Source organism: Mustelus asterias, chromosome 17 (genome assembly GCF_964213995.1).
Source record: "Mustelus asterias chromosome 17, sMusAst1.hap1.1, whole genome shotgun sequence".
Taxonomy (NCBI): domain Eukaryota; kingdom Metazoa; phylum Chordata; class Chondrichthyes; order Carcharhiniformes; family Triakidae; genus Mustelus; species Mustelus asterias.
This window is the reverse complement of record NC_135817.1, coordinates 82843600-82863008: the sequence shown is the minus strand read 5'-3', so window position 1 is coordinate 82863008 and position 19409 is coordinate 82843600. Positions and strand designations below refer to the sequence as shown.

Sequence of the window (19409 nt, the reverse complement as noted above, 5' to 3'; positions counted from 1 at the left end):
CCCCTCCCCGCCATCCCCCGCCTCCCCGCCACCCCCCCCCCCCCACCTCCCCCCCACCCCTGGAGCAGAATGTTGGAGCAAATTTGCAAATTCCTCTCACAATATTTAATTGTTGGACAAAGTAAATAAGGAGATATTATTTCCACTTGGAGGGTGATTTTTATTCATTCATGGGATGTGGCAGTCCCTGGCTAAGTCAGCATTTATTGCCCATTCCTGAAGGCATTTAGGAGTCAACCACATTGCTGTGGCTCTGGAATCACATGTCGGCCAGACCAAGTAAGGACGGCAGATTTCCTTCTCTCAAGAACATTAGTGAACCAGATGGGTGTTTGTGAAAATTGTTTCATGGTCATCAGTCGACTTTTAATTCCAGTTTTTTCCAGAAATAAAATTTCACCACCTGCCATGGTGGAATTCAAATTCTTGTCCCCAGGACATTAGGCTGGACCCCTGGATTAGTAGTTCGGTGACATTGCCACTATGCCATTGCGACCAGAGGTTACTGACTAAAGAAGCCAGAGGGAAGTCAAGAAGAAATTTAATTGAGAAGCAACTTGCTATGATCTGGAAGACACTGCCTGAAAGGGAAGTGGAAGCAGAATGAACAGTAAAAGGGAATTTGGATAAATATTTGAAACGGTAAGTAATTTGAGGAATCTGGGGAATTAGAGAAGTGGGACTAATTGTATAGCTCCATCAAAATTGATGGGCCGAAGTGCCTCCTTCCATGCTGTAGAATTCTATGAAACAAAAAAAGCGAAGGGCAGCACTGCGGCCGCTGTCTATCAAGATCAAAGTGAGAGCCAAGGAAACATGAGGAATAAGGATACTGTGTTAATTCAGCAGCAGAGACTAACCCTGACTTCATCTGTTTCATTTACTGTCAGCTGCCCGTAGTTCCACTGATTCCCATAATTTCCTTCCTTCTGGAATGATGTCCGCGACACATTTTTGTTGCTGGTGATATAAACACGCAAGTGGGAAACGTCGAATCCATACATATAGTACCTGGGAAGAGACCAGAGTCAGACGGCCTTGTGAGTGCATGCTGACCACATGGGAATATTGCACAGAGATGGTGAACATAAGCATGGAATTAAGTAGCAAAGAAGGCCATTAGGTCCTTCATGTCTGTACTAGATCTTCGAAAGGGCTAACCAAACAGTGCTTTCTCCTAGGTCCTGCAAAATATTCCTTTTCAACTGTAACATTTACCATTGAATCTGCTTCCAACACCTTTTCAGGCAACACATTCCAGATTATAGCAACTCATTCTGCAAAGAAAATTCTCTTCATCCCTCCCTCTGTGCTTCTTCCAGCCAGCGGAAACAATTTTCCTTATTTGCTTTATCGCAAGGGTGAAGCCCTTTATTAACTTTCCCTTTGACCATCTCTGCCCAAGGGAGAGCTATCTGACTGTCTCCAGCCTCTTTGAGGCCGAGGGCAGATTTAATCGATATGTAGCAAATTGTGAGGGGCCTGGATAGAGTGGGTGGGAAGAGGCCAGAAGGGACAGTGACTGGGGGGTGCAGATTTGCAATGATTGTTAGAAGGATTAGAGGAGAGATGAGGAAAATATTTTCAACCACAGAGCTGTAGGGGTCTGGAACTCGACTACCCTTTCAGGCAGTGAGGCTGAAACCCTCAAATAATGTAAAAGGTGTCTAGCTATGCACTGAGATGCCATAACCTGCAAGGCTATGGATCAAATGCTGGAGATTGGGATTAGCCTGGATGGCTCTTTTTACAACTGGCACCATCCTGATAGGCCAAGTGGCCTCTTTCTAAGCCATATCTATGATTCTCCACATAATTGAAGAACCATATGCTTGACACCATTCTAGTAAATCCAGCTGTGTCCTCTCCATGGCCTTCCCATTCCTCCCAAAGTAGGATGCTTCGTGGATGAATAACTTGGTTTATTGTAAACGTAAGAGTGTTGTAAGCTACAGGATGTGGAGTTGCTTGATCAGCAGAAATGATGGACCGAATGGACTCCTTTTGCTTCCTATGTTTCTGAATACGATAAAGAGGAATTTAGTGAATTCAATTAGTCTGATACATTAAAGTTCAGGCACAATGAATGGTTTTGTATGTCAGACTATTCTGAAGTTAAAAAAGGATTACGTGCTTACTTCCTCCCTCTCTGTTCCAGCCTCTCAGGCAGATTTCAACAGTTTAGCTGCTGAAAGTGTTTATTCATATTGTTATATCAATGGTGGGTCTGGACAGAGAGTGGTGGCCACCTGCCCTTCATGGTGGCATCTCAGCGAAACCTGAACCTATCTTTAACATTTGCGTGCCTAAACATACATATTCAAATTAGCTCAACAATGCACACTCATATGACCCAGTGGACACACCAACTGTTAACTGGATCCCAAGTCAATGGTGAAGTATAAACTGAAATTGGAATTCTTTTCTTCATTTTGTTTTTACATTAAGTATGTCTGCCCATGGCTGGCTAACACACTCAGCAGTCCCATTTTATATGTGCTGAAGATACTCCACAACACAATTAACATTATGAACAGCATGGCTGCCTGACAGCACCAGCGACCCGGGTTCAATTCTGACCTTGGGTCACTGTCTGAGTTTGCACGTGCACCCTAAGTCTGCGCTTACAGAGTCAGTGCAGATCAATGGGCCAGATGGCTTCTTTCTGCATTGTAGGGATTATATTATTAATCCTTCTCCATTCATGTCTGCGTGGGTTTCCTCCGGGTGCTCTGTTTTCTTCCCTCAGTCTAAAGATGTGCAGGTTAGGTTGATTGGCCATGCTGAATTACCTCTTGGTGTCCCAAAATGTGTAGACTAGGAGGATTAGTGGTGTAAATATCTGAGGTTATGGGGGCGTGGCCTGGGTGGGATGATCTGTCGGAGGGTGCAAACTCGATGGGCCAACTGGCCTCCTTCTGCACTGTAGGGATTCTATTCTATATTCTATTAGATCACACACGCACAAACACATATACTCGCACACATACATACAGACACACACACATATATGCAATAATACACACTTACATGTAGAAAAGGACTCAAACAGGGAGTTAGGAGGACAAAAAGGAGTCACGAAATGTCCTTGGCAGGCAGGATTAAGAAGAATCCCAAGGCATTTTATACATACATTAGGAACAAGAGGGCAGCTAGAGAAAGAGTTGGTTCACTCAAAGACAAAGGAGGGAAATTATGTTGAACCAAAGGAAGTGGGTGAGATCCTTAATGAGTACTTTGCATCGGTATTCACGAGAAAGGGACAAGTTGATAGGTGGTATCTCAGAGGGGTAAGTAAATCCTCTGGAGCAAGTCATCATTATGAGGGAGGAAGTATTAAGTGTATTAAAAAGCATTAAGGTAGACAAATACCCAGGGCCAGATGGCATCTAGCCCAGATTTCTGAGGGGGAGGAGAGAGGAAATTGCTGGGCCTCTAACAGAAATCTTTGTTTCCTCATTGGCTACAGGTGAGGTCACAGAGGATTGGAGGATAGCCAATGTTGTCCCATTATTTAAGAAGGGCAGCAAGGATAACCCAGGTAATTATAGGCCAGTGAGCTTGACATCAGTGATTGTGAAATTGTTGTCGAAGATTCTTAGAAATAGGATCTATACACATTTGGAACTGAATAATCTTATTAATGACAGACAGCGTGGTTTTATACGAGGGAGATCATGTCTCATTAATCTGATTGAGTTTTTTGAGGAGGTGGCAAAAGTGATTGACAAGGGAAGGGCTGTGGATGTTGTCTACATGGACTTTAATAAAAGTATTTGACAAGATTCCTCCTGGCAGGCTGGTGCAAAAGATTAAATCACATGGGATCAAGTGTGAATTAGGTAGATGGATTCAGAACTGGCGGTAGAAGACAGAGGGAATCAGTGGAAGGGTTTTTTTACTGAATGGAGGTGTGTAACTAGTGGTGTTCTGCAGGGATCAGTGCTGGGACCTCTGTTGTTTGTAATATATATAAATGACTTGGAAGAAAACGTAGCTGGTCTGATTAGCAAGTTTGCGGATGATACTAAGATCGCTGGAGTTGCGGAGAGTGATGAAGATTGTCAGAGAATGCAGCAGGATATAGATAGGCTGGAAAATTTTGATTTGATTTGATTTGATTTATTATTGTCACATGTATTAACATACAGTGAAAAGTATTGTTTCTTGCGCGCTATACAGACAAAGCATACAGTTCATAGAGAAGGAAAAGGGAGAGTGCAGAATGTAGTGTTACAGTCATAGCTAGGGTGTAGAGAAAGATCAACTTAATGCAAGGTAAGTCCATTCAAAAGTCTGACAGCAGCAGGGAAGAAGCTGTTCTTGAGTCAGTTGGTACGTGACTTCAGACTTTTGTATCTTTTTCCTGGCGGGAGAAGATGGAAGAGAGAATGTCCGGGGTGCGTGGGGTCCTTAATTATGCTGGCTGCTTTGCCGAGGCAGCGGGAAGTGTAGACAGAGTCAATGGATGGGAGGCTGGGTTGCGTGATGGATTGGGCTACATTCACGACTTTTTGTAGTTCCTTGCGGTCTTGGGCAGAGCAGGAGCCATACCAAGCTGTGATACAACCAGAAAGAATGCTTTCTATGGTGCATCTGTAAACGTTGGTGTGAGTCGTAGCTGACATGCCAAATTTCCTTAGTCTTCTGAGAAAGTAGAGGCGTTGGTGGGCTTTCTTAATTATAGTGTCAGCATGGGAGGACCAGGACAGGTTGTTGGTGATCTGGACACCTAAAAACCTGAAGCTCTCAACTCTTTCTACTTCATGCCCGTTGATGTAGACAGGGGCATGTTTTCCTTAACGCTTTCTTTAGTCAATGACAATCTTCTTCGTTTTGTTGGCATTGAGGGAGAGATTATTGTTGCCGCACCAGTTCACCAGATTCTCTATCTCATTCCTGTACTCTGTCTCGTCATTGATTGAAATCTGAGCCACTATGGTGGCGTCATCAGCAAACTTGAAAATCGAATTGGAGGGGAATTTGGCCACACAGTCATAGGTGTACAAGGAGTATGGTAGGGGGCTGAGAACACAACCTTGTGGGGCACCGGTGTTGAGGATGATCATGGAGGAGGTGTTGTGGCCTATCCTTACTGATTGTGGTCTGTGAGTTAGGAAGTTCAGGATCCAGTCGCAGGGGGAGGTGCGACTCCCTCGGTGTAGGTGTGAATTGGGTGGAGAAATGGCAGATGGAATTTAATCTGTATGAATGCGAGGCGATGCATTTGGTAGATCCAATTCAGGTGGGTGTTATAAAATAAATGACAGAACCATCAGGAGCATGGACACACAAAGAGATCTGGGAGTACAGGTCCATAGATCCTTAAAAGTGGCAGCACAGGTGGAAAAGGTGGTGAAGAAAGCATATGGCATGCTTGCCTTCATCGGCCGAGGCATTGGGTAAAAAAGTTAGCAAATTATGTTACAACTATATAAAATGTTGGTTAGGCCACATTTGGATTACTGTGTCCAGTTCTGGTTGAAACACTACTAGAAGGACGTGAAGACTTTGGAGGGAGTACAGAAAAGGCTTACTAGGATGTTGCTTGGTATGGAGAATATTAGCTGAGGAGAGATTGAATAAACTGGGATTGTTCTCCCTGGAAAAGTTGAGGGGTGACCTGATAGAAGTTTATAAAATTATGAGGGGCATAGATAAGGTGAAGAATTGGAAGCTTTTTCCCAGGGCAGAAATGACAATTACAAGGGGGCACAAGTTCAAGGTAAGGAGGGAAGTTCAGTGGGGATGTGCAGGGGAGGTTTTTTACACAGAGGGTGTTGGAGGCCTGGAATGCACTGCCAAGTGAGGTGGTTGAGGCAGACACGTTAGCGACATTTAAGACTTATCTGGATAGACACATGAACAGTTGGGGAACAGAGGGATACAGGCAGTTGGTCTAGATAGGACAACGTGATAGATACAGACTTGGTGGGCTGAAGGGCTTGTTGCTTTGTTCTTTGTGTTTTGTTCATGTCTAAATAGACCCTCATTCTTGTTCATGTATCCATTCCTCCATGTCCCTATCTTCCAATGGTCTCTTCAAAACCCAAACTTGGCCTCAAATCACCGCAACTTCTGGAGAATGTCACCTTTTCTTTTACTCTTTCAACTCCTGATGGTCGCTGGGTCTTGGGTCTTCATTTGGTATCTGAATAAACAATAAGTCTGAGCTCTTTACCTACCAGAAACTGAGACACCAGGGCTCAGGCTCAACAGAAAACACAGGGCTGAGGAGACTGATCTTTCTGATCTTATAGTATGGCCGCACTGGAGTCATAATGTAATATCCTGGAATTAAAAGAGGAATGGGGGATATCAGTACAACAACAGAAACCTGTATGGAGATAGATAAAACATCCCTCTTCACAGAAGTGTAAATGAATAAGAAATGGATAACTAACCCAAGATGGAGGGATGAAAGGGCTGGGTTTTAAGGCATGTCCTAAAGGATGAGAGGGAGACAGAGGGATTTAGGGAGGGAATTTGAGTGCCGAGGCAGCTAAAGGCACAATGGTGTTGAAGATGGTGGAGAGACATATGCGGACTAGTCATGGCTCTGTGGGTATCATTCTTGGCCCTCAGTCAAGAGTGTTGGTTCAAGACACACTCATCTGAACATGCAATTTAGGATCAGCCATGATCATACTGAATGGCGGAGCAGGCTCGAAAGGCCTAATGTCCTATCCTGCTCCTATGTTCTATGTTTCCATGAATTAGGAGCAGGAGTGAGGTGATTCACTTTGGAAGGAGTAACAGGAATACAGAGTACTGGGCTAATGGTAAGATACTTGGTAGTGTGGATGAACAGAGGGATCTGGGTGTCCATGTGCATAGATCCCTGAAAGTTGGCACCCAGGTTGATAGGGTTGTTAAGAAGGCATACGGTGTGTTAGCTTTTATTGGTAGAGGGATTGAGTTTCGGAGCCAGGAGGTCATGCTGCAACTGTACAAAACTCTGGTGCGGCCGCATTTGGAGTATTGCATACAGTTCTGGTCGCCATATTATAGGAAAGATGTGGAAGTGTTGGAAAGGGTGCAGAGGAGATTTACCAGGATGTTGCCTGGTATGGTGGGAAAATCGTATGAGGAAAGGCTGAGGGGCTTGAGGTTGTTTTCGTTAGAGAGAAGGTTAAGAGGTGACTTAATAGAGGCATACAAGATGATCAGAGGATTAGAGAGGGTGGATAGTGAGAGCCTTTTTCCTCGGATGGTGTTGGCTAGCATGAGGGGACATAGCTTTAAATTGAGGGATGAGAGATATAGGACAGATGTTAGAGGTAGGTTCTTTACTCAGAGAGTAGTAAGGGCGTGGAATGCCCTGCCTGCAGCAGTGGTGGACTCGTCAACGTTGAGAGCATTCAAGTGGTTATTGGATAAACATATGGATGATATTGGAATAGTGTAGATTAGAGGGGCTTTAGATTGGTTCCACTGGTCGGCGCAACATCGAGGGCCGAAGGGCCCGTACTGCGTTGTAATGTTCTATGTTCTATGAGTAGAGACCTCGGCCTCTTGAACCTGTTTCGCCATTCAATAAGATCATGGCTGTAACCTCCCTCCTACCCCAATAACCTTTCGTCCACTTCCTTATCAAGAATCTATTTATCTCTGCCTTGAAAACGTTCAAAGCCTCTGCTTCCATTGCCTTTTGAGGAAGAGAGTTCCAAAGACTCACTACTCTCTGAGAGAAAAGAAAAATCTTTTCCTCTCTGTCTTAAATGGGCAGCTTCTTATTTTAATTGGTGACCCCAATTCTAAATTCTCCCACAAGAGGAAACATTCTCTCCACATTCACCATGTCAATATCCCTTAGGATCCAGCCATCTTTTCTTTTTATTCATTCGTGGAGCATGGGCTTCTCTGGCTGGCCAGCATTTGTTCCCCGTCCCTAGTTGCCCTTGAAACTTAGGGACTTGCAAAGCCACTTCAGAGGGCAGATGAGAGCCAACTGTGACTCTGCTGTCACATGCAGGCCAGACCAGGTGAGGACGGCAGATTTCCTTCCCTAAAGGACATTAGTGAACCTGATGGGTTTTTCCGACAATCAACAATGGTTTCATGGTCATTAGTAGATTCTTAATTCCAGATATTTCTTATTGAATTCAAATTCCATCAGCTGTGGGATTCAAACCCGGGTCCCCAGAACATTAGCTGAGTTTCTAGATTAATAGTCTAACGATAATACCACCAGGCCACCACCTCCCCTGAGCACAAGAAAAGCTAGTCTAACATTCCAGTGCAGTATTGGGAGAATGCTGCACCGTCAGAGGTGTAATTATTAGGCTCAGGTGAGAATTCTACCCATTGAGCTACAGTTGAGGACTAGATTGGCCTCTACGGTAAATATAAAAAAATGCCACAGCACTCTTTGAAGGAGCAGGGGAGTTTTCCCCAATATTCTGGCCAACATTCATCTCAATCAGCTTCGCTATATCAGACCATCTGGCCATTATGGCAGTGCTGTTCATGGTGGTTTGCTGTGTGAAGATCTACTGATGACCACGAAACCATTGTCGGTTGTAAGAAAAACCCATCTAGTTCACTAATGTCTTTTAGGAAGGAAATCTGCCATCCTTACCTGGTCTGGCCTATATGTGACTCCAGATCCACAGCAATGTGGTTGACCCTCGACTGCCCTCTGAAATGGCCATTCAGTTCAAGGAGAACTAGGGATAGGCAACAAATTACAACAGTGACAATGTTTCAAAATGTGTTACTTGTCTCTGAAGTGCTTTGGAAATATAAGTTGTGGCAATACTGTGCATTTAAGAAATGTATTTTAGTCATGTTTCTTGCTTTATGATCTGTTCATGATCTGTTTTATGTACTCGGAGCTATTTTGTCTGGATCCAGTGGCACTGTGTTGTTACTGCAGCCGAATGATTGATCTAAATTGATACAATGTTTGTTTTAATCTGAACTAATGCAGGTTTCTGTTATTTTGAGCTTTCCCGGGATATTGCAGAGTCCAATTGTAGAGGCTGGATTAGGTTGACTGACAGGTAAGGTCATATAACTGGGTGCAGCAAGGCTTTCAAAGGGAACTCAAGGCACTCTGTTTTTTGGGATCTTTAGAGAGAGGCCACTTCCTCTGTATCGCTTGCTCTGTCTGAATTCTACTGTGTGGGGGGTGGGGAGGGGGGGAGGGCGGGGGGCAGTGGTGGTGAAGCTTACTCTGGAAGTTTCTGCATGAGAATTAGAAGACAAGTGTCTGTCTGGATCACTCTCCAGAAGTGTCAAAAGGCTGGAAATCTAATACCTACATAAGCATCTTTGGTTTCTGTGCTAACTGGTTCTAAAGAAGGGATTCATGTCTAGGGATAATAGAGACAGCTAGCTGCTAAGAATTATACTTTGTCATGTTTAAGCATTTTAACTAGGAAAGGTTGTGCTAATTCTTTTTGTTACATTCTAACAGTGTTCTTAAATAAAGTTTGCCTTGATAAAAGCTTCCTAGTGGATCACTAGAATCATACCTGGAGCAAAATACCTTATGCTGACCCTAATGCCAAATTTAAATGTAAAGCTTAGGGTCTAGGCTAACTTCATAATATACAGTGGAGCTTCTGGTCTGGTCCCTAACAAAGTCATTCAAGGCAGGTTGTAGGGGTGGCACGGTGGCACACTGCTGCCTCACAGCGCCAGGGACCTAAGTTCAATTCCAGCCTCGGGTCACTGCCCGTGTGGAGTTTGCACTTTCTCCCCATATCCGCGTGGGTTTCCTTCGAGTGCTCCAGCTTCCTCCCACAGTCCAAAGACGTGCGGGTTAGGTGGATTGGCCATGCTTAATTGACCCTTAGTGTCAGGGGGATTAGGAAGGTAAGTGTAAGGAGTTATGGGAATAGGGCCTGGATGGGATTGTGGTCAGTCCAGACTTGATAGGCTGAATGGCCTCCTTCTGCACTGTAGGGATTCTAAGTGATAGTTTTTCAAGCACTCAAATGGTGATACTCGTGATATTAGTCAGAAGCTATACACAGCCCAAGATATCTTCACCTGGGGTCGTCACCTCTCTTAATATTGCGAGAGTTTCCATGGTCACATCTCATTTGGCTGTGGGATATTGATCTAGCTCAGCTTCTGTGCTGCTTTCCATTTCTAACTCAGCAAAATAAAAACAGCATGGGAATCTTATGGGGGAAAGGTTATCACAGCTTCCACACAAGAGAATAGATCGCATTAAGATAGAGTGGAAGTTCAATCATCTGCCAAAATACTTTACGGATACTGGGATCTGTAAAAGAAGAGGGTTGGCACGGTGGCACAGTGGTTAGCACTGCTGCCTCACAGCTCCAGGGACGCGGCTTCAGTCCTGGGCTTGGGTCACTGCCTGTATGGAGTTTGCATGTTCTCTGCGTGGGTTTCCTCCGGGTGCTCCGGTTTTCTCCCACAGTCCAAAGATGTGCCAGTTAGGTGGACTGGCCATGCTAAATTGCCCCTCAGTGTCAGGGGGACTAACTAGGTTAAATGCATGGGGTGATGGGGATAGGGGCTGGGTGGGACTGTGGCTGGTGCAGACTTGATGGGCTGAATGGGCTGAATGGGCTCCTTCTGCACTGTAGGATTCTATGATAAGAGGGAAGTGCTGCTATAATTTATTGAACAAAAATGTAAGAAAGAAGTTTGTTTATAGAAATTCTCATATTTCTATTACGTCTTTTACAAACCAAGTTTTTTATCTGCAGTGAAGTATTTTTAATGTGTGCCACTGTTGTAATCATCGAATCATAGAAACTCTACAGTGCAGAAAGAGGCCATTTGGCCCATCGAGTCTGCACCGACCACAATCCCACCAAGGCCCTACCCCCATATTCCTACATATTTACCTGCTAATCCCTCTAACCTACGCATCTCAGGACTCTAAGGGGCAATTCTTAGCATGGTCAATCAACCTAATCCGCACATCTTTGGACTGTGGGAGGAAACCGGAACACCCAGAAGAAACCCACGCAGACACGAGGAGAATGTGCAAACTCCACACAGACAGTGACCCAAGCCGGGAATCGAACCCAGGTCCCTGGAGCTGTGAAGCAGCAGTGCTAACCACTGTGCTACCGTGCTGCCCATCAACAAATGTAGGAAATGCATGGGGTGATGGGGACGCCCATCATCATGTAATGTAGGAAATGCAGCAGCCAATCTGTACACAGCAAATGCCTGCAAAAGGTAATAATCTGGTTGATCTGGTTGAGTGATGCATGTTGGTCAGGACTCCCCTCACCTTCATTGAAACAGTACCAGAAGGCCTTTTATACCTACCTGAGGGGGCAGACAAGGCCTTGGTTTAGTATCTCATCCCGAAGATAAGGCTTTCAATACTGCAGCACTCCCTCAGGACTGCACTGGGCTTTCAGCCTGGATTATATGCCCATGTGCCTGGAGTGAGACTTAAACCCATGACTTGCTGACTCAGGTGAGAATCTTATTCAATGACTACAGTTATCATAGAACCATAGAATCCATACAATGCAGAAAGAGGCCACTCAGCCCATTGTGTCTGCACTGACTCTTCAAAAGAGCATTCCCCACAAGGCCCTCCCCTCTGCCCTATCCCCATAACCCCACTCATTTAGTATGGCCAATCCACCTAACCTGCATCTCTTCGAGGGAGGAAAGCGGAGCACCCAGAGAAAACCCACGCAGACACGAGAAGAATGTACAAACTCCACACAAGTCACCCAAGGCCGGAATCGAATCCAGATCCCTGGTGCTATAAGACAACAGTGTTAACCACTGTGCCACCATGCCTCCCCAGAAGCAAATATTGAAAGGAGATTTGATGATGGAATCATAGAAGCATACAGTGCAGAAGAGGCCCTTCAGCCCATTGAGTCTATACCAACATGCAAGAAATACCTGAACTCCCACCTAATCCCATCTACCAGCACTTGGCCCATAGCCCTGAATGATACGGCGTGCAAAGTACTCATCCAGGTACTTTTTAAAGGATGTGAGGCAACCCGCCTCTACCACCCTCACAGGCAGCGCATTCCAGACCCTCACCACCCTCTGGGTAAAAATGTTTTTCCTCACATCCCCCCTAAACATCCTGCCCCTCACCTTGAACTTGTGTCCCCCCGTGACCGACCCTTCAACTAAGCTGCTCCTCATCCACTCTGCCTATGTGTCTCATAATCTTGTACATCTCGATCAGGTCGCCCATCAGTCTTCTCTGCTCCAGTGAAAACAACCAAAGCCTATCCAACCTCTCTTCATAACTTAAATATTCCATTCCAGGAAGCATCCTGGTAAATCTCTTCTCTCCTCCTCCACCTCTTCCAGATTGGCTGTTAGTTCCACTGGGAAATTCTCCCATTGGAGGTTGACTTTTAAATCTAACTCATTAAATTATTGAGCTAATTTTTGAAGGCTGTATTCCTCCAATCACACGGCAAGAATAGAAAGCAGGAGAAAACTCCATGAATAGCTACAGTTCCAGATTGAAATCAGCAGGGGGCGATTTTGTTCCAGTTTATCACACCAGCACACATTCTCACAGAAGGATCCTGCACTCAGTGTCAGCTGCAGGAACAGACTTGGGAGTAAACCTAATCCACTTGCTCCTAGCTGCTTGGGGCAGCATGGTGGCACAGTGGTTAACACTGCGGCCTCGCAGCGCCAGGGACCTGGGTTTGATTCCCAGCTTGGGTCACTGTCTGTGTGGAATCTGCACTTTCTCTTCGTGTCTGCGTGAGTTTCCTTCGGGTGCTCCGGTTTCCTCCCACAGTCCGAAAGATGCAGCTAACCCCCAATGCGGGTTAGGTGCATTGGCCATGCTAAATTCTCCCTCAGTGTACCCGAACAGGCGCTGGAGTGTGGCGACTGGGGGATTTTCACAGTAAGTTCATTGCAGTGTGAATGTAAGCCTACTTGTGAATAAATAAACTTTAACTTTAGATTGGCCCATCCAACATCCTTCCCCTCCAGCCACTGTGGGGGATGGCTTCCCACACACTGTGGGTTTCGAAGCCCCGACTTGAGCCTGAATTCGAGTCCCTGTAGTGCAGAAGAGATCAGTCAGCCCATCGAGTCTAGACTAACGCTCTGACAGAGTATCTTACCCAGACCCTCTCCCCCGCCTTATCCCCATAACCTCCCACCTTTACCATGGCGAATCCACCTAACCCGCACATCTTTGGACTGTGGGAGGAAACCGGAGCACCCGGAGGAAACCCACGCAGACACGAGGAGAATGTGCAAACTCCACACAGACAGTGACCCGAGCCGGGAATCGAACCCAGGTCCCTGGAGCTGTGAAGCAGCAGTGCTAACCACTGTGCCACCATGCCGCCATGGCAGAACATTCAAACTCCACACAGACAGTGACCCAAGACTGGGAATTGAACCCGGGTCCCTGGTGCTGTGAGGCAGCAGTGTTAAGCACTGTGCCACCATGCCGGGCATTGCTGAGCTGGGCCAGCATTCATTACCCACCCCTAATTGCCCTTGACCTGAAAGTATTTCAGAGGGCATTTAAGAGTCAACCACATTAGGCCAGACCAGGTAAGGATGGCAGGTTTCCTTCCTGAATGATATTATTTATTTATTATTTATCCTTGTCACAAGTAGGTTTACATTAACACTACAATGAAGTTACTGTGAAAATCCCCCAGTCACAACACTCCGGCGCCTGTTCGGGTACACTGAGGGAGAATTTAGCATGGCCAATGCACCTAACCAGCATGTCTTTCAGACTGTGGGAGGAAACCGGAGCACCCGGAGGAAACTCATGCAGACACGGGGAGAATGTGCAGACTCCGCACAGACAGTGACCCAAGCCGGGAATTGAACCTGGGTCCCTGGCGCTGTGAGGCAGCAGTGCTAACCACTGTGCTACTGTGCCACAGATGGGTCTTTACAACAATCGGCATTGATTTCACGGTCATGATTAGACCTTTAATTCCAGATTGTTATTGAATTCAAATTTCATCAGCTGCCGTGATATGATTCAAACCCGGGTCACCAGAGAATTACCTTGCGTCTCTGGATTACTAGTCTAGTGACAATACCACTCTGCCCCCACCTCTCTGGTAATTCAAGGGAAGCTAGAGAAACATATGAAGGGGAAATAAATAGAAAGATATGCTGATAGGCTGAGAGAGAGTGTAAGGAGGCTCATGCAGAGGAAAAGGAAAAACAACAACAACATCAACCAGTTGGGCTGAATGGCCTGTGTATGTGCTGTATTGTCAATGTTATTGTTACAGCAGGATTAGGAATCAACCTGATTGGTTCCCATACGTGTGGTCATCATTCGGGCCAGTTAAGGGTGGGTAAGAAGGTCCACTGATCCTCTCCCAATCACCCTCGTCCGAAGGGTCTTGTCGCCAATAGCAAAATCCGTCTTGGAAATCGCAGTTGATCTTCTCCCGATCTGCAGGTACACATCATGACATCACAGTTTTAAACACCTCGGTGCTGCTTTCAGGAAAAGATTCTGATCTTAAGAGTAAACCTGACAATTCAACCAGTTCCATGCAAACCAGCCTCCTACTCATTGATTCCGTCTACACTTCCCGCTGCCTCGGCAAAGCAGCCAGCATAATTAAGGACCCCACGCACCCCGGACATTCTCTCTTCCACCTTCTTCCGTCGGGAAAAAGATATAAAAGTCTGAGGTCACATACCAACCGACTCAAGAACAGCTTCTTCCCTACTGCCATCAGACTTTTGAATGGACCTACCTTATATTAAGTTGATCTTTCTCTACACCCTAGCTATGACTGTAACACTACATTCTGCACTCTGTCCTTCCATCTCTATGAACGGTATGCTTTGTCTGTATAATGCGCAAGAAACAATACTTTTACTGTATACTAATACATGTGACAATACTAAATCAAATCAAATCAAAGTTCGCCCAGTAAGAGCCTCATGGTTGACTGCGCTGGGATTGCTTAAACCGCTGGAATTGAGAATCATTCACAAAAACATGGGCTGTGCCATCAGCAGGAAAGGAGACAGCACGAATGTCATTTGAAACCCACGCAAACATGGGGAGAACATGCAGATGCCGCACAGACAGTGACCCAAGCCAATAATCAAACCCGGGTCCCTGGCGCTGTGAGGCAGCAGTGCTCACCACTGTTTAAAGTTTATTTATTAGTGTCACAACTAGGCTTACATTAACACTGCAATGAAGTTACTGTGAAAATACCCTAGTTGCCACACTCTGGCGCCTGTTCGGGTACACTGAGGGAGAATTTAGCACAGCCAATGCACCTAACCAGCACGTCTTTCAGACTATGGGAGGAAACCCACACAGACACTGGGAGAACGTGCAAACTCTGCACAGACAGCGCCCCAAGTCGGAAATCAAACCCGGGTCCCTGTGAGGCAGCAGTGCTAACCACTTTGTCACTGTGCCACCCTTATATGATAGTTGTAGTGTGCTAGGGAGCGGAAAATTGATTTTGGGTCTCTAATGATAAAATGGATCCAAGCCATGTGGTGATGTATGAAACCAGGCACCGGAATTCATGCGGAATTCCCAAAACTCCCCACAAAGAGGTGTTTTCCGCACCTCATGTTATTGTCTGATTGCTTATCATTTCACCAGCAGAATGGTTAAGTGAGACTTGGATGGATATTTGTCTTCTTGGGTGGAATCTTGCAGGGGGTCTTGCCTGTCTGCTTTAGAGTGGGCGTGGGATCTGTGCTGCCTTATTTTGGCAATCCCTCCAAACCGCATGCCAGTGAGGCATTGTTGAGGACAGCCCCTGGGAGCCTACGGAGAGCTGCTGGCCAATTGGAGACCACAGGGAAGGTGGTGGGTGCCGCCAGGAGGACAACGCTCAGAGTTCCAGGATCATGGAGGACTCGGACTACAGGTAAGTGAAGTTGGTGTCATGGGAGGGCGGGAGGGTGGTTCCATGGGAGAGGGGTACAGGGTGGTGAGAGGGGGGTAAGTGACTCTCGGCAGTCCCGTCTTGCTCAATGTCCTAACCTTTGATCAGGGAACTCAATGTCTTTGGTTGAGGAGACCCCCGCAACCCCCCCCCCCCCCCGCCCCACCACTCCCCCCACCCTAGGAGGTGACAAGCTGGCTGCATAGTTTTATCTATTGTGTACACTACATGGTGACGGGCCCGTCTGTAACCGGCTCAATACATGTGGTGATGTGGGATAAGGTCCTCACGTGGTCATGAATTGGCCAGCTCAAGGCCTCAATTGGTAGTGGGCCAATTGCGTTCAGACATGCCACCATCCTGTCCATTTATTAAGTTTGCCACCAGAGAGAGCAGAAGAATGTGGCCCTTTATTTCTAACAATTCCTACGTTCCTATGCTTTATGTGCAGTATATTTGCTCAATGTACTGAGTTGCCTGTCAGGGCATGTGGAATTTTCCACTATCAACCTACTTGGCATTTGGTTCCCCGCTATAATGCTCTGCAGTCAAATGTGGAACATGTGACCACTTTAGTGTCTGATGGAGCCTTTGTCATCTTTAATCTCATCTTTAATTTCTCAGCCCTGCTTGCACAGTCTGAACCCAATTGTCTCACACACAATTCCATTCATCCATCACCCCAGCGCCCGCAGACCTCCACTGCCTCCTGGTTCAGCACTGCCGCGATTTTCAAATTCTCATTCTTGTTTTCAAATTCCCTCTCCTGGCCACGCCACCTCCCTAGCACTCTAATCTCCTCCAGCCTCACAACCCAGAGATACCTTCACTCCACCAATTCTGCCTCATCCTCAGTTTTAATCACCCCACCATTGGTGGCTGTGCCTTCAGCTCTCTGGGCTCCTAGGCATGGTATTCCCTCTTGAGCCTCTCCGCATCACCCACCTCTTTTGCCCATCTGCCATAATATCTCCTTGTATGGCTTACAATCATGTTTTGCTTCATAATACCATGGAGATGAGCTTTGAGACATTTTATTATGTTAAGGGCGTCATATTAATGCAAGTTGTTGTTGGCTCCTCCAAACTGGGAGATTGAATGGATGTGAGCTTCAATCAGACATGGAAGCCCAGCATTGCAAACTCCTTCAGACCGGTAAGAATACGGATCTGCATTCCAGCAATACAGAGGGAACTTCCAATCCTCCCAGAAATATTGGCAGTTTCAGTGCTGGAGGGCACTGTATTTTTTTATTCATTCTTGGGATGCAGAGATTGTTGCTACTTATTGTCCATCTGAGATGGTGATGGTGAGCTGTCATATTGTACCTCTACAGTCCATGTGGTACAGCCACAGAGTGGTTAGGGAGGCAGTTCCAGGATTTTGACCCAGCGACAGTGAAGGAACAGCGATCTATTTCCAAGTCAGGATGCTGAATGACTTTGAGGGGAACCTCCAAGTGGTGGATTTGCCATGTATCTGTTTCTCTTGTTCTTCTGGGTGATTGCGGTCATGGATTTGGAAGGTGCTATCACAGAGCATCTTGTAGATGGTACACACTGCTGCCACTGTGTGTCAGTGGTGGAGGGATTGAACGTTTGTGGATTGGGTACCAATCCACAAACTTTGTCCTGCATGGTGTGGAGCTTCTTGAGTTTTGTTGTAGCTACGCTCATCCAGGCAAAAGAAGAGTATTCCATCACACTCCTGACTTGTGCCTTGTAGATGGTGGACAGGCTTTGAGGAGTCAGGAGGTGAGTTACTCACCGCAAGATTCCAAGTCCTACTCTTGAAGCCACAGTATTTATATGGCTAGTCTAGATCAGTTTCTGGTCAAATGAATACTGTGGCATCGTTACCAGGGTCTTCCATAAGAACATAAGAAATAGGAGCAGGAGTAGGCCATCTAGCTCCTCAAGCCTGCCCCGCCATTCAATAAGATTATGGCTGATCTGAAGTGGATCAGTTCCACTTACCCACCTGATCCCTATAACCCCTAATTCCCTTACCGATCAGGAATCCATCTATCCGTGATTTAAACATATTCAACGAGGTAGCCTCCACCACTTCAGTGGGCAGAGAATTCCAGAGATTCACCACCCTCTGAGAGAAGAAGTTCCTCCTCAACTCTGTCCTAAACTGACCCCCCTTTATTTTGAGGCTGTGCCCTCTAGTTCTAGTTTCCTTTCTAAGTGGAAAGAATCTCTCCATCTCTACCCTATCCAGCCCCTTCATTATCTTATAGGTCTCTATAAGATCCCCCCTCAGCCTTCTAAATTCCAACGAATACAAACCCAATCTGCTCAGTCTCTCCTCATAATCAACACCCCTCACCTCTGGTATCAACCTGGTGAACCTTCTCTGCACTCCCTCCAAGGCCAATATATCTTTCCGCAAATAATTCCAAACCCATAACCTCTGCCACCTAGCTTGACGAGGGCAGCAGATGCATGGAAACACTACCATCTGCAAATTCCCCACCATGTCTCACATCATCCAGATGTAGAACTATATTGGTGCTTTTTCACTGTCACTGGTCCAAGTTCCTGGAAGTCCTTTCCTCACAGCACTGTTGGTGTGCCTACACCACATGGATTGCAGTGGTCTAAGAAGGTGGTTCACCACCACCTTCTCAAGGGCAACCAGGGATGGGCAACAAATGCTGTCTTCGCCAGTGACACCCGCATCCCAAGAACAAATATTTTTTTAGAAGTATACTTGCTGCTCATCCCCACTGCCAAACTTGCCCTTTAATGAAATTCAACTCTTCCCTCTGCCAAACACCCCCCAGCAATATTCAGGGTTAGAACAGCCACCTTCAGTGCACGGCAATTGGCCGAGGTACTGGCATAGGGCATAAGGAATGGAAGAGGCCATTCAGTCCCTTTGTCCGTTTAGTCCACCATTCAATGGCTAATCTTTACCTCAACTCCATTCAACTATATTTGCTTTCTTTACCCAGATAAGATCTATCGATCTTGGTCTTGTAAGCTCCGATTTTCCTCCAGACTCTTGCAGGAAGAGGGTTCCAAATTTTCACTACCCTTTATGTGAAACTGTACTTCACGATTTCTCTCCAAAAAATGCTGTTGCTCTGAGTATAAGGTAGCGTTCCCCTGGTTCCTGTGTCCAAATTTATTCAGAGCTCCACACCACTGGGTCCCTGCTTTAATCTGAAGTCTTGTTTATAACAAGTGCAAGCTAGTTGCTGGAACAGAAGATGTATGGTCAATAGTCTAATGAAACACAGCCTCCCTTTTTAAACAATAAAAGTGACTTACTGCTGACATCACTGATGTTAAATACAGTGAAAGTGGCATTGAATTCAGAATTGGAAGATGGGAATTTATCTGTCCGGAATTCTGCTGTTGCTTGGTTGGAAAAAATCCTCACAGATCCGGGATGGGAACCTGAGAGTGAAGCTAAATGAAACAAGAGCAAGGTTAGGATTGGATTATTTCATGTGAAGCGTTCTTCATTAAAAAAAAATCAAGCTATTCTGACTTGATTTTGCCATAGTTCAAATCTCTTCCTCTCTTTGGTGTAATTTTCTCCACA

General features: G+C 45.9%; 1 protein-coding gene across 1 annotated transcript in view; it reads right to left on the bottom strand.

Annotated features, from left to right (window-relative positions):
- Window positions 1-19409, bottom strand: part of tmprss15 (transmembrane serine protease 15) — a 97408-nt gene that overhangs the window by 44255 nt on the left and 33744 nt on the right. The window contains exons 10-13 of the mRNA XM_078231911.1: window positions 19133-19273; window positions 14228-14377; window positions 6186-6291; window positions 861-1011 (exon numbers count right to left, since the gene is read on the bottom strand). Coding sequence (XP_078088037.1) covers window positions 861-1011; window positions 6186-6291; window positions 14228-14377; window positions 19133-19273 — 548 coding nt within the window. The remainder of the gene's footprint in view (window positions 1-860; window positions 1012-6185; window positions 6292-14227; window positions 14378-19132; window positions 19274-19409) is intronic.